Here is a 16,026-nt window from a genome sequence, read left to right on the forward strand (position 1 = left end):
AACATCAGCATAATGTTGTGTAGCTTGCCTCTTTTATGACACGGTGTTAAATCTCATGCCCTGTAGGTCTTCTCCTCATTGGTAGCTGTGTTATTTGTGCTGACATTCCGTATAGGCGACACTTTTTTGTCAACTTCACACCAAGAAGAGTACAGATATCTATTACTGATGTGTGCTTTGAATTTTTGAACACAGTGGAGGACTCTTGAGAAGCAGGACTGTGATCTTTCAATTAGCGTGACTTCAGGAAAGTCAAAGGAGCCATACATACAGGTAGCTGATTCTGTGTGGCAGCTAAATTTTCTGAAGGTGCAGAAGGATGTGCAAGAAAGATCCTGTTATGAGTTTGCCGCTGTGTAGCAATACTTCTCCAGGGCAAATTTTAAACTGTTAAAATTGTGAGGTTTTATTATGTTTTGCAAATATTATCTGTATTTTACATAGTGACCCAATCTGAAGCAAGAGTGTAAAACTCTGTAAATTGTTAATAATTATTTTTTTTTGCTGTGATGGCCTGGAACCAAAAGATGACCTTGAGTTTGTTTAAAGATACCTGGCTTCTGTGCTGTGGGGTCAGTCAGACACACACTTCTGCCAGTTCTAATCTCACCTGTGTTTCTAAGCACATAGCTGAAATGAGATGCTGTCAAAGCAGTGTCTTTTGACATCTTCATTGTTAAACAGTTTGAAGGGCTTCTAAATTGCCTGACTCATGCAGCCACCCAGATTATTTAAGATGATGAGATGTAGTACCAAAATTTGCACTTGCATATGTCATAACAGTATTGCTACAAGTGGCAGACGAGACTACGGAGCCTGGGGCATAAATAAGCCGGTGCCTCCACTTTCAGATGCACATATAAAAAGTCTACTGATGTAAGCAGCCTCATGTGGCTCCAGAGACTCCCGTGACTGAAGTGAAGCTTACACTGTAAAAAGTCTGATTATACAAACTTGAAAGCAAAGTTAATCAGTTTATAATGTATCTGAAGCTGTGAGCTGTTGTATCCAGTCTTATTCAGCTATCCTGGTCTTTGCTTTTATGTGTTTAAGGCTTCAAATTTATGAGGAAAAAAAAAATAACAGTTTTAAAATCTTCTAAGAAAAACATGATTTTTTTTTTTAAATGTCTGATACAAAATCATTCATAGAAGTCTCGGTATTAGTTGACACTTGGGTTACTTGAGATGAAATGTTTCATGTGGGTAAAATTGTTCTGAAGGGCTTTTCACATGGTGTTTTTTTTAAGTATCATTGAATAATTTCCATCTGACTTTGCTAACTTCCACTTGTTCTTAATCTGATGTTATTTACTGTTTTTCCAACATCACGATGTACTTCACTTGTTATTTTGAATGACCTTACACAGATATCAAACAAAAATTACTCATTACCCTGCACAAGATTTGCTAATTCCAAGTATTAGCTATTTAATCTGTAGATTACATTCATGGCTTTCTTTTGCAGACATCTGCTTGTGTTGGATTGTGTCTCTTGTGAATCACATTTAGAAGCAAATATGGCAGAGCATAATCATATCATCTTTCACCTTCGGCATTTGTATTAACATTATATTAATGTTCTCAGAACGTATGACAAATCTGAGTTACACAGTGCACACACACATGTCCTCTCTAAGGATAATTTGAGTGACAAATTGAGCCACAATGAAGAAATGCACGGAATGTGTGAAGATGAAGCAATGACTATTTTTTGCTTTTTTTTTAAAAAATTTATTTTTTGCTTTTAGGTATTGACCTAAAGAACACTGATGTTAATTTTGAGAAGCACCTGAGAGGGTTTATTGGGGGATACATTGGGAAAGATTTTGACAAGACTTAAGCATCTGGTCGTCTTAAGCATCTTTAAACATACCTCTGGGCCCCTATTTTAAGTGCATAGGATCTTTGCACATATGACTGTAAATGTTAAGTCCAGTCATCTCTGAAATCAATCAAAAGCCTTCAGTGGGCATTAGGTTGACTTTAAAGGTCCCTCTCCTTGTTCCAAACATATACATGCCTACCAAGAGAGTGTTTGCATTAGTTTCTTGGACTGTTGCGTTTTATTGCTTTTCTTACTGCAAATAAATATCCACACTGATAAATTCTTCTCTTGAAACACTTCTGTGCAAAGCCTTTATTTCCCCACTGTTCTGCTAGTTTCTGTGATCTCCTCTCTTGTTGCTTGCTCCTGATTTCCTCTTGGCTGCTTTTCCATCTCCACCCTGCAGCTCATCTGTTGCATGATAGCAATTGCCTGTTTCTTCCATTCCTTTTGCCCAGTTCCTAGGTACTTTAGGGTTTTGAAGGGATTTCTTAAAGGCATGTTACCATGGATTTCTGTGTGCCAGGAAGGTTTTATCTTGACAAATCAAAAAATATTTTTTGTTAAAACACAATGGTAAAGTGTTACGAATTAGACGTGAGTTTTGAAATGATTATTCCTTTTCTAGTGATTTTCTTCAATGCATGAGTTACTACATCTACTAAACATAGTGCAAAAGTAGTATTTACCTGCAGTAGTGCAATAATTATTGATGATGCATGTTTGTAAAAATGTGTGGAAATAAGTGCAGTGGTAGCAGTAACTGTGCAGTTCCACATTTAGAGTACCTGAATTGACTCTCTAGTGCTATCTCTTACCCAGAAAGTTAAGGTCATTTGAATTAATTGTCCACTATGGTGGCATGATCATGCTTGTCTGGAGTATATTTACTTGAATTTATTCTTCTGTGGTTGAAAATAGCATCATATCTATATTAATTTTCTACACACAGCTTCAAATCATCCTGCATTAGTGGGCAAAGTCCTGTATTATGACAGTTTTTTTTCTTGATAGCTGAATTGGTTCCATGCAATTTTCATTTTGTCTGTATCAATTTTCATTTCCAAGACAAATTCTTACTTAGTGAAAATGGGATGAGAATTTAAACCAAGTCTCTGCTTGATCTGAGGTGTTGAAAGGGGGTCAAAGTGCACCATCAGCATGAAGCAATCTTTGTTGTAGGACGTGACTTTGTGTTCTGTTCTCCTTTTTACAATTGTATTAAAATGAAAGCAGCATAGCCAGTCTTGGAGGAGATGGGGAAAAAAGAAAAAAGCAGCATAGCCAATTACGTTCTTTTGATGTAAAAATAGAATATGGTGCTTACAGTCAGATTAACACCTATCAGACATCACTCACCAGTATGATGGTTTGCCCTTTCTAAAATGCAGATTATATTTTTGTTGAAATTGCAATAGCTTCATGATAAACCTGGCTTTGCATTATATTGCTTTCAGAATTGGTCCTTGGAGCTGAAGTTAACTTTCTACTAAATTAGAAGTGAATGAGATAAAATAGATAAAATATTCTTCAACTGTTGTATCAAAGAAATAGAGCTGTAAAATTTTTGCTTGAAAAACATCTAATACTTTTTTTTGGCCATGATTTATAGCAACTGGGATTTGGTGTTCAATGGTGAGATTACACTATGTGTATGCAGCGTAGCCTCGCTGAGAAATTAAATTTTTAACTGTTCAGATTTTTTTTTTTTTAATCCCAATGTCTTCCCTTGCAAGATGGTAATGTAAACCCAAGCTGCTAAACTATGCTAGTGGTCTTAGTAGTACCAAAATGAGTTTTATGTAAATGATCACAAATACTAAATTTTGTACGGTAGCAGGAGGCAGGTTAAAAAAAAAAAATCATTAATCAGCTATGATTTTGTTATGATGGTGTTGTTTGCACGACTAAAAATGACCAGTAATTGTCTCTCAGATGCCTAGTAATTATGAAGGCTAAATGCAGATGTTTCCTCTTCCTTCGCTGCCTCAGGAGCCAGTCTTCAGAGTTCTATTGTATAACATCCTACTGTGGCACATAAACACTGCATCTTTATATAGCAAGGGACTCCCTTTTCCATTAGTATTTATATATAACGTTGCACATGGGTATTATGCTGAAAGAATAGTTTGGCAAAGGCAAGTATTCAAACGTTAGGAAATGCTGGAATTAAGGCTACCCATGCAGCTTCACTTCGGTCGACTTTGCATCTGCATTGTCATACAGACTTTAAATGTATGATGGCATACTGTTTTCTCACAGGATGTACTCTGTATCCATTGCAGGGTGGAAGTGCTCTTAGGATGACTCTTATGTGTAGGAGTTCTACTGCAGAAGTTGTAGAGTGTGTAAATGAATAAAACAGGAGATTGCGAGAAGAGAAAGGATCTTTTATTTCTATAAAAAGCAGCGAGTGCTGCCTTGAAGAGTGAAGGATGGGCGCAAGGTCACTGTGAACTTACCAAACAACTGGCTTAAAACATTTTTTTTATCCTCCATTTTCTAAGGGCATGATTTAAAGCATGTAGTTGGGTTTCCTAAACTTCTCGAACTGCCATTCACCACTGAACTCCCCGTGTGCCGTGGTCTGCGTGTTGCTGATACATAATTGTAGTAACTCCTAAAAATGAGGCCCCTAGTATCTCAATTTGACCTAGGTACTAGAATTGTCTTCTTGCTTTCAGTTTGCGCCCTGTGTGATGTGGAAGATCATTCATACTTACAGAGCAGTGAGATACTACTGTAGTAATGAGCACAACAAAATGGTTTAAACAGAATTTTTTTTTTTTCATATTATTTGAATAGTATGAAATAAGTTTAGGGGCTGCCCTTTGAAATCAGGATGATAAAATATTGAACACCTGTTTATGGAGTGAATATTACTCATTGTTTGTACTAAATAGGAGCAAATGACTGTGGACACAATAGCATATGACCACATCATTACGACTGTGCCATGATAGGAAAAAAAGAAAAGGCTGAATGAAGCTTGTGTGGTGAACCTTGAGTCTGGAATGTGGTAACATTTTAGTGCTTGACCTTAAAAACAGTACTTTAACATAAACTTTGTGTCTAATTCCTTACTGTTGAAAAAAAAAAAAAAAAGTAAACTTAAAAATAAAGCTCTGTTGTGTGGCTCATCAGCAGGTTTTGACATTTGAACCAGACCACAGAAATTTCTGCTCTTGGAGCTCAGGCAGAGACTGACAATGTTTGTATTCCTCCTTGTGAATCCGTACCAAAGGGACGGAGGTAATGTTCCTAGAGGAGCCCTCAGGTGGCTGAGTTAGGTGAAATCCCAGTTTTCCTACAGGTCCCTTAGGGGAACGTGCTTTTTTTGTGCTCATTCTTCCCAAGCTACCATTTTTCTACCCTGTCCCTCCAGCCCGCTCCTGACCTGCCTCTGTCCCACCACTGGCTCCTTTCTCCCACCTGCTCAGTCTTGCTCCTCCGTCCTTACTCCTCTGCCAACCTCAGCCCTTGTCTCTCTCCTTGTCAGCCCTCGAATCGCTCCTCTGTGTCACACCCTCTGCGTGTGACATCCCCAGGCTCACCTGCTCAGTCAGCGTGATGCTCAGAGGCACTTGTTCAGCCAGCTCTTTGATTTCTGTTTTTCCCTGTGGCCTCTGGCTATGTGCTCCTCGTTAGCTTCCTTGGCTCTTGTTTGCCTCTCCTCAGGTCCTACCTTCCTCGTTCCTCAGAGAACCTCGTTCAGAGCCTCTTGCTGAGGCAATACCAGCTTCATGCCAGCACATCAGATCCTTAGCTCTCCCTGGTCTCTCTCTCCAGCACTGCTGGTTACTGGCCCCAGCCGTTGCCTCGCATCTCTGTTTCTCCTCTAGTCTTTATCCAGCCTGTTTGCCCTTGAACACTTTTTCTCCTCAGCTCCAGCTCCCAGACTTTATTTCTGGAGTCAGCCAGTCTCCGTGTTTGTCCCTCAGCCTGTCACTCCCGGCGTATTTCTCCAGCCCTTTCCTCCCGTGTGCTGGTTCCGGTGTTTGTCCTCCCTGCGCTCAGATCGTACGGCTTCTTCCTCTTGCTGGCTGAGTACGGCCGGCCAAATCACCAGGAGCATAAAAGAAACAGCCTCCCTCCTGGCAGGTCTGCTGCCTGCCCTCCCTGGCTCTCCATGCTTCTTGCTCACACTGCCATCAGCCTGCAACCTCAGCAGGCAGCTGTTAGATGGAGAGATCAATGCTGCCTCCGTATCTGCAGGCTGGAAGGATCCTGCTCAGCTCCTCAGCGAGGATGGTAGGTGTCCTGACATCGGAGGGAAGGGCTGCGAGGGCGGACTTGGCTTGGTGGTCAGGCCGTGATGGTGGGGCACTGGCCTGGCAGCTGTAGGAGTCCTCAGAGGCTTTGTTTAGTGAGTGCCAACCTGAAGAGATTTTAGCTACATAGATAAATTTAAATGTTACATTTGGCCTTGCTTTACTTTTTTTTCCCTCTTTTTATTTTTTAAGTTCTGGTAAAATCACACTGGTAGTCACCTGAGCCCTAGGAATAGTGAAGCTTAATGTTGCAGAGAAGGTCTATGAGATGACAGGGACAAGCAGATAAGAGATTAAAAGAAGTTGGCTTGCTCAGCAAAACCAAAAAACGCTGAGAGGAGGTACAGTGCAGGCTATGAACGCATCAGCGAAGCAAAAAACATATTTAAGGAAATGAATGCTGTTGTCACAAAAACTAAAGACCAGGTATGAATTTCAGGTGGCAACTAAAGGAAAATTACTTCTAATCAAGGGAACAGTAAGTTCTGGAGCAGTTTTCTAGTCAGAGTAGTGAGATTCAACCCAAGCTTTCAAGAGCTTTACTTTATACTCCCTGATGCCAAGGCTAGCAGATGATATTTATATTTTAAAGACTTAGCACTGGCAAATTTAGACAAGCCTTTAAGAAAGAGGACAAAAGGTCTGTGTCTAGCATGAAGAATATTGAGAACTGAAATCTGTTCTGAAGCCCAGAGTCCTCAGAAAACCTACTGGATATTTTCATCAGTCCTGCTCTCAGGCTTCTGAGTCAGCCTTTGAAAAATTTGGGGAAAATCCAGCTTTGGGCAGGGAGTGTTTTCAACCAAACATAAGATGAGGCAACTGAAATTGATTTTACAAGAGAAAACAATTTGATAATTATTAACGGTATTAACTGCTGTTGTGTAATACAAGAACTTACATTTTCAAATGGTTAAATATTGATTGAATGCTGTTATGCAACTTTTACAACAGCTTAAAAAGAACAAATGAATGTTTAAGCCTAAAAGGAGGGTAACCTGTCAGTCAGGAATGTTAACATTCATGACTGAAAGCAGAATATCAATACCAATATTTTAGATTTCCATTACGTCATTTAAAAAAAAAATCTTCTAAGTCTTCCTTTTTTTTTTTTTTTTTTTTTTTTTCCCTTGAAACAACCTGTGCCCATCAGAGATTCAAAAATTATTTAAAAATTTAATTTGCCTTTTTTCTGTCCATAGTGCTTTCATACTCTGATCTACCTTTTACAGTTGGGGTAATTTGTTTTTTTTTTTTTTTACTAAAACATTATATGTAATCTACAGTGAGAAGTATAGGAGGCTGAGAAAAGCATTTGAGGCTAGGCGATTTCTTCTTCCAGACTCTTTGTCTGTTGCATGATTGGTCCTGTGGGCTTAGGAAGCAGATAAAATTACCTGTGCCCTCCTCAGACCATAAGCTTATCTGTCACTTCATTCTCTTCTGTGCCTGACAGACTAGGAGGATCTGAGTGAATGCAAGATAGATACAATTTAAAGTTAATACAAAGTTTATTTTTAGTAAATGAGAGTTTTTTTGCAACAGCTATGTACAGCAGTCATCTAAGGTATATGCACTTCTTCCACAAAAATAATTCACATGAGACTGTGAATTCGGAGGCTGTGAAGTTGTGACATTGTAGGTACTTCCCATATTAATATCTAGGAAGCATTGATTTTGAAAAGATAATTTTAATGGGAGTAACACTTCCATCTTGCTGATGGTTTTAGCATAAAACTCTACTGAAATACCTATTCCACATGCTTCCCAGATGCTCAGAGCTCTAAATATTTCTTTCCCATCTTGCAAAATCTTCAATACCTCTCTATCTAATTCTACAATGTACATACACTATTTTGAGATTAAATCCTGCAATTCATATTGAAAAACTGAATAGAGAAGTGGATGAGAAATAGGGGAATGGATTAAATATGGAGTACATCAAGGCTGTCTTGCTGATGATATTATTCGTTTTCAAGCTACATTCAGAATGAATCCACTTTCATTAGCACGGTTTTACTAAACAGCGCTTCAGGAGAACTGGGCTTTGGCACAAAGTGGCTACTTTCAGCTGAACATATTTGGCTCCACTTGTGTACAGATCTTCTTACTTATACAGAGTGAAGTATGCCTTGCTTTTCAATCTATTAATTTGAAAAAGAAAAGAAACAAGCAAACAAAAAAGCAACAAGCAGGTTTCCCCTGCACAGCAACATATAAACTCCAGAGAGTTTCCTCAGAGAAAAGTTTCTGCTTTACTTTTCTCTTACCCCACTGTCAGTGGTAGAAATTGAGACCTGTGGAGATTACTGTGGCAGCTCATCACACTGTTAGCAGGGAATTGCAAACGTGGAGCCTCTCTCAACTTGTTGCTCCTGAAGGAGATCACCAATAGGTAAAGTAAATGGAACAGAAACTCTGCTCTCTGTGGCAATATTCACTGATTTATTGTTATTTTGTTAAGTTACAGAGAACAGTATCACTTCAGACCAATAAGTACTTGGTATCTATTGTATCCCTGCAGTAGAGAGAAACAGTACACAAGCTGCATTGTGGTTTCTTTTGCCTCCACTGCACATGTCTCATCCAGCAACTACTTCAGTATTTTATCCAATTATTACTTATAGCAGACTGCATAAGCAGTCGTGGGAGCAGGGATCGTAACCCAGCACTTTCCTCTTTCCGCAGAGAGCCTTGATGGCTCTGATGCAGATCGCTGCACTCTTCACTTTCTCTTTCTGCGCCAAGAAGTCTTGAACTCTTGAACGAGGGACTGTGTTGTCCCGGGTGACCACATTTTTCTGACTACTTAGTTCTGACCAGAAAACTCAGTTTTGTATCACTTGAGTTTTAGGTGGTTATCCAATAAACGTAGCTTGAAGTTAGAAAAATGGGTTGCAATATCCAAGTACATATGTAGGTCTAGTCCTTTATGTGCTGTGGAATTTCATGTCCTTAATAATACATTTGTTGTCTTCTTACCTCTTTAAGTTTTTTTTTTTTTTCAAAGTGGGGAAATGGTAGAAATTGACTTACAAGCATCTCGAAAAGAACCCATCTCCTTTTGAAAGCCTATGAAATTATCAGGATTTCCTTTTGTAAATACAATCACAGGCTCAAAATACATGTTCTGCATGTGATAGAATAAACACTGAATGCTTATTTCCGTCTTCTCTTGCCTGTAAGATAGACAGACAATGTAAATTATCTCTACAAAGCAATAATTTGTCTTCATGAAAAACTTAACTGTTCACTAAGGTAGTTTAACAGAGAATCAGACCTTTGATGCTTTGGAGGTTGATATTTAGAGTATTTGCCCTCCAGTTTTCTGCTTTATAACTTTATACACAAAGCCAGAAACTAGTTATGTTTGCATATCCTGGTAGCGTAGGCACTTTCAAACATGGATGTCCTCTTAAATGACTGGCACAGAACCAGAGAGAAAATACGTATTAAATACAACTGAGTCCCCACTGGTGGATTTTCTTTTTCTTTCTCTCTTCCTTTCTTTCTCTGTCAGCATCGTTGCTTTTTACATTGCCCTTGTTTGGACTTTCATTTCTGTGTCTCTTTTGAATTTTGGTAATTTCTGACAACACGCATTCCCAAGGGGCTCGCCTAGCCTGATTACATACATTGGATGTTTTGTATTGTGCATGGCATTATCATCTAATCAGGCTAAACTGGTAAAGATTTACTAATGGGAACATGCAGTTGCCCTAGATTTTGTCTCAAATTTACTAAGTAACTTCACTTTAAAAGTTGATCCACTTTAATATCATTCAATCTGGGATGTTAAAAGACAAAAATAGCATGTTATATTCAACTGATATCTAAGTTATTCTAAATTAGGAAGGATTTTGTTGAAACACATGCAGCAAAACCATGCTCCTTTATATCTGTTTATGTTTATTCATTGTCCACAATGAGTATGATGAAGGAAAAGAGATTGTATTCCTGGAATTCTGAGAATAGTTCAGTATGAGTGATGTACAAATAACTCTTAGCTGAACTGAGAATTTAATCTCAGTCAGAAGCACAGGGCAATGTTGAGTCTTACTTCCCAGCAGCTTCCAAAAAAACAGTGTGAAAGGACCCACTGCAGTGGAAATCCTTCTTAAAAATAAGATGGGAAAGTACAGCATACCTATAACTCCTACTGCTTTATCAGAATTCAGCAGGCAGCGCAATCTCCAACGTCATAAAGATGGAGAACATTTCCAATATGATTCGGTATGAGCCTCTTAGCTGCTTTTGCCAGCTCGATTGCTTGACAGAATTCAAAAACTGCTACAGTAAATCTCTGCCGCTGTTTCCCCTGTGAGGAATGACAGTGCAAATCCCACTGGCGTTCCTGGGGGTATCAGATCCCGTAGGTGTGGCTCCTCGGGTACATGGTGCTGTGTGTTAGCGTACACTGCTTTCCAGCTGCACCATCTTCCACCTGATTTCCACTTGATCATCTGCAGTGCCTTACCTACAACAACGATCCTTCTTTCCCTCCTCAAAGGAAAATCACGGCTTGATGCTTCGCCAACTCCCTTTTACAAGAAGCACACTAACGCTTCTTTGGAGTCATCCCCATTACTGGAAACTGCCTTGCTTTTATAGCACAGTAGCAGGCCTGACTCTCAGCTGCTGCAAGTCACCTGATTTCAGAGAAAAACCGAGATACTGGCAGCAATGAATGCTGCTCTCCTGAATGCCGGCTGGCCCCAGCCGCTCTGCCTCCTGAAACACAGCAGCAGGGACTCTGCGTGCAGTTTGCACCCCCCTGTGGCCCTGACGGTGAGGCGATGCATTAAATTTAATCCTGTACTTATAATGCAGACAAAACTCATCTTAGATTTGCTTATGTATGACCAACAGGCTTCAATGCACAAGCTGTTAGATGCATGAATATTATGCAAATTCACTGGTTCCCCCTGACCAAAAACAGAGGCTACAGATCAATCTTTAGTCTAATGAGCAGAAGGAATGCATAATCGGAGCCATAGAATAAGCAGCTATAGCAGCTGGAGAGTGACCCTACGGGCCTTCCAGCTAAGCAGGGTCAAGCCCTGACCCTTGTTAAGTCTCAGGGTAGGCTAAGTAAGGATGTGCCTGATCAATATTTTAGTGGTTATAAAAGACACTTCACCCGTGACCAAAAGATGTGTCGTGTATTACTAACAGTTGTTTTTCACTTGCATACAGTGATGTGCTTTAAAGAAAAATAACAGAAGTGCCTTACATAATTGGATTTTAACACAATATGACCAATTTTTTTCTTGTTCAATACTAATCAGCCCGGAACCCTTTTCAGGATATCACAGATTTTCTGATATATATTTTTTTAAATTGGTGAACATGTTGCTGTAATCATGGAATGCTTACTCGGGTCTTACTGCTATGGCATGGAAAATGTGATTGCTGGAAACAAACAATCCAGCAGAAGGACTGTTAAGCATGTTTTGAACAGTGGCTGTGCAAAAGAGAATAATTACAGACTTCTTATCAAAGCTATTAATTTACTCAAGCAAAGCTAAGCAGTTGTTCAACTTCATTACAAACGTCTTTGCAATAGCAAAGTCCAAATTCTTAAAAATACTCAGGTGTTCAATAGCTCTGTGTATGCATTACTCAGAAGTATCTTCATGCTGAGTAAAAAATGTAGGCTGTAATTAAGTTAAAAGTTGGCATTACCATGACTTTTTAGATGCAAGTTTGCCAGATCTCCCTATTATGAAAAAATTCTTTCCAAGAATCCTACCTTTTTTTCAGAAAATGAGGTAACGTGATTCCTGAAGAGTTAGTAAGCTGAAGTGGGTTTTGTTCATTAGTTTTGTTAGTGCGTGCATGAAGTAAGGACGAGGAACAATGTAAAAGAGCAGAGCTAATTAGAATGCACATAGGTGCCAAGGACTGTTCTACCTTTGCCCGCTGAGTTTAATTTCTCAAAAATGTGGGAGCTGGGTCTTGTCACAGAGCTCATCTCCCAGTACCACAGCACAGCTGACCAGAACAGTCTCCTTTTCCCTAAAATTGACCTCTCAATAGAGGGTGTGGCACATTCAGTGGTATGTATAGAGCCGTCCCTTGACAGCGCTTTTGGTTTCTAAGGGTAGAAGGAGCTTTAAAATCGGTTATTTAAACAAGAATGGCTATTATGGTTTCTTTTGAGAAAAGAGATACTTGCTGGATAAAAATTAACATGTTCTTTTAAAGGTAAACATAGGGTTGCGATTTCTTTCTCTGAAGCTTCAGTAACAATTGCTATTTTACTTTGTCCTTGTATGTGTCCAGCTGCTAGCTAAATACTAACAAAGTATCACTGCAGCACCCTCACAACACCATGTCTGGTTTCTTTGTAAGTTTTCATGTGAAATGGTAGAAATGCAGAACCTGAAGACATTGCAGGGCAAAATCTGCCTCCATCTCCATGTGTGACCCAAAAATACTGAGGATTACCGAGCAGCCAAGAGAAGGATGCTCAGCGCTGGGATTAAAGGGAACACTTTCTCTTTCATTGCAAAATCTGGAGCTATGGCCAGGCCCCAGGAAACCTCATCTGTGCCAAAGCACATCGCAGGCCCCGTTACTCCAGCAGCACAGCCAGCTGCCCTCCCTGCCCCGCAGCGGGCTGCCGGCAAGACACCGGCCTGTGACCCTCCCAATTTATGAGATTAGATGGAGAGTTTTACCTTCCTGGGTAAACTGGCAGCAGAATGTTCCTGGCTACTCAAACTAATTGCAGAGATAGTTAGGGCTGGGATCAGGCATCTCGTGTTCCTGTTTATCTGTGCTACCTGGTGCTCTCCCTCTGTCACCATACAGAAGGAGAAATTTAGTTGTTGTCTTTATGCATCCCTTCCCTCTCTCCATCCGCTCTGAACTTTACCATCAAGCACTGTAAAAAGAGAAAAAGGGACTAGTATGGAGATGAATGACGTAGGGAGGAGCACCCAGTGAGAAGGGAGACCCCCTTATTCAGCAGATTATTTGCCAGTATATCACGGGCAGTTTTCTGTGCAGCACGTCATGCACCACAGTGCTACTCTGGCTTATGCAATTTTTCTGCTTTTATAAGCGTGAAATACCCCTAGTGTAGGTTTAAAGGTATAAAGGTTTGTTTGTCCATCCCATGAAAAGCAGCAGTGGATCTGTCCAGACGGCAGCAGCAAATTTTACCAGATCCTGTCACAACGCGATTTCCCCTGTAATTTTAAGGTGCCCCCCCCCAAAAGAGGGCTACGCTACAAGGGAAGCCTAAAATCCTAGCACCTTCAGTACCAAAAAAAAAAAAAGAAAAAGGAGTCTAGATGGGTTGGAGGAGGGTAAAAACTGCAAAAAAACGAGTGCCTTGAGGCGTGTGCCCCTGCGGGCAGCACCCGGGGGGCGCTGAGGGCCCGCGGAGCTGTTGGGGTGCGCAGCCCGGCCTCGTCCTGCCGGGGGAGCCAGACGCTGCCGATTGGCAGCCCGGGAGGTTTTTTTGTTGTTGTTGTCTCTGCTGCTGCTGCTGCTGCTGCTGCTGCTGGCTTCATTGTGGGGGAAGCCGGAGGACCGCCGGGCAGCCACGATGCTCCCGCATCCCCCCTCCCCAGTGCGCTTCCCCTAGAGGCTGCTTTTATTTTTTTGGGGTGGGGGCACACCCCTCCCGCGCACCCCTCCATCACCCCACCGCCTTCCCAGCCATGGTGAGCGGCGGTCCCCTGCCCTCCTTGTAATTATTATCGCCATTTCCCTCTTTCCCCCCGGCGAGGGGGGGACCATGGGGGCTGCCCCCTCAGCGTCCCCTCACCCCCTGTGTGTGCTTGTCCCCGCGCAGAGCTCCGGCCCCGCGTCCCACCGCTGCTCCATGTCGTCGTCCGCCGATTTCTCCGACGAGGAGGACTCGAGCCACAAATCCGGCACGGTGTCGCCGGCTCCGGGGGACACCCTGCCCTGGAACCTGCCCAAACACGAGCGGTCCAAGCGCAAGATCCAGGGCGGCTCCGTGCTGGACCCCGCCGAGAGAGCCGTGCTGCGCATCGCCGGTAAGGGGCGGCGGGGCTCGGGGGGGGGGAGCCAGGCGGGGTGACGAAGCTCTTTACCCGGCTTTTAGGGACGGGGGGGCTGCCCGCAGGTGCGTGGGGCGAGCCCCGAGCCCCCTTCTCCGCGTCTCCCCCGTGCCCCCCGGGCAGCCCCGGGGGCGGCCATTTCCTGGCGGCGGGGCGCGTCCCCCCTCAGGGCATGGCGAGAGCGGCGGCGGCCGCGGGGAGGAGGCGCCGAGCCTCGGGGAGGGCACTCGGGGGCCGGGGAGGGCCGGCAGGGGAAGGGGCCGGGGCCAGGACCGAGGAGCGGCCCCGGGGGAAGCAGCAGGGGGCGGCCTCAGCCCCAGCCCCAGCCCCAGCCCGGCCGCCCCCTGCTGAAACCCGAGCGCCGCGGCCGGGCGGGGGCATGGGCGTTTCCTCGGCCTCCTCCTCCTCCTCCTGCCGCTAGCGGTCCCCCCCCACCCTTCTTCTTCTTCTTCTTTTTTTTTTTTTTTTTTCCCTATTTTTTTTTTTCCCTTCTCGCTGTCTGGAGCCGAGCTGGGCAGCGGGCAGTGCGCGCTAGCCCCCAGCCATGGCCGGCTACCTCTCCCCCGGCGCCTACTTCTACGCCGAGGAGCAGGAGTACCTGCAAGCCTACGAGGATGTCTTGGAGAGATACAAAGGTAGGGCGGCCCCACGGACACCCCCAGACACACGGACACGGACACACGGACACCGGCAGGTGCCCTGCGGGTCCCACAGCAAACCATGACTGGTGGGCGACCCGTGTGCAACTCCTCGCCTCGAGACGCAGCGATGATGATGATGATGATGATGATGATGGTTTTTCCCCCGAGTGAAACGCGGACGGTGTTTTACGTCTCTGTGGCCATTTATCTGTGGAGCTTATCTTTCACCTTGCGTTGGTAGCCGGGCGAAGGAGGATCTCGGTTTATATGGCACCTCAGGTGGTTTCTGTTATCGTTGAATGCAGGGAAAAAATCGGGGAAAATAGAAACGTTTGTCACAGCATCGATGTGTGCGACTAAATCTATCCTATTAGACATGTAAATTGCATTGCTTTTTTAATTAACTGGGATGGAGGAGGCGGTTTAGGAGACGTGATGGCTGACTGTTTTGCAGTACATTCGCTAACACTGAATCTGAAAGCGTTTTTTCAAAAGTGTTACGGGTCTGATTTTAATTAAAGTAAAAAGGTATGGGGTTACCGTTCAGATTGGATCCGCGTCCCAGAAATAGTTTTCACAGCATGTCAGGGCTGACGGTTGCTGTGCTGAGTTCTTCTGTGATATTTGGGGAAAAGATCGGTTGAATTTTATATCTGAAGCATGTATTTTGAAGGATCGTGGGTTTTCAGCTGTGTGCTTCCAGGCAGTTCTGAAGGTTTTAGTTAAATGGTTCCCACTGATGGGAATGGGAGTGGCACAGCTTAAGACAGCTTGATTCGAAGATATCGATAGTGGATGTTATTTAATCCTGGTTGTCACTGGTAAGATTTTGGGGAAAAAAAAAACAACAAAACCCACCTACAGATGGTTGTCGTGAAATGGGAACTTGTCAGCTCTCAGAGTACTTTCTACCTGTGCCACTTGCAATCTCGTGTGTCATTAACAGTATTGACTAATGACTTCTTTGTGTCTGTTGCCCATTGTGTCAATGCAGCTCTGGAGCATGTGCACTGTTTCAGTACTGAAATGCATTAGTGCATTTTAGATGAGGAATAATTATGGTTTGGAACAGATTGTCTTCAAAAGGACATGTTTATTCTATACTCTCCCTATTTTTTATCAATTACTTCATATGTAGCTGAAATAATTTTTTTCCAAAAAAATAGCAAGTAGACTTCACATTGTAAATTAAAAAAAAAACACAAAACAAAACACTGAGAAAAACTTGTTTTTCTATCCTGGTTCTAA

The 16,026-nt window shown here is 42.6% G+C and overlaps 1 protein-coding gene across 38 annotated transcripts in view; it reads left to right on the forward strand.

Moving 5' to 3' along the window:
- The window catches only part of DST (dystonin), a 297,166-nt gene that overhangs the window by 18,692 nt on the left and 262,448 nt on the right, over positions 1 to 16,026 (forward strand). For 30 of the 38 annotated variants that reach the window (XM_072036347.1, XM_038176486.2, XM_072036332.1 and 27 more), the window contains exon 4: positions 13,906 to 14,113. In XM_072036347.1, coding sequence (XP_071892448.1) covers positions 13,906 to 14,113 — 208 coding nt within the window. Of the gene's footprint in view, positions 1 to 13,570; positions 13,775 to 13,905; positions 14,114 to 14,614; positions 14,773 to 16,026 lie in introns of those variants that run through there. The other 8 variants (XM_038176496.2, XM_038176504.2, XM_038176497.2 and 5 more) reach the window with 5 other exon arrangements.

Source organism: Anas platyrhynchos, chromosome 3 (assembly GCF_047663525.1).
Source record: "Anas platyrhynchos isolate ZD024472 breed Pekin duck chromosome 3, IASCAAS_PekinDuck_T2T, whole genome shotgun sequence".
NCBI classification, from domain to species: domain Eukaryota; kingdom Metazoa; phylum Chordata; class Aves; order Anseriformes; family Anatidae; genus Anas; species Anas platyrhynchos.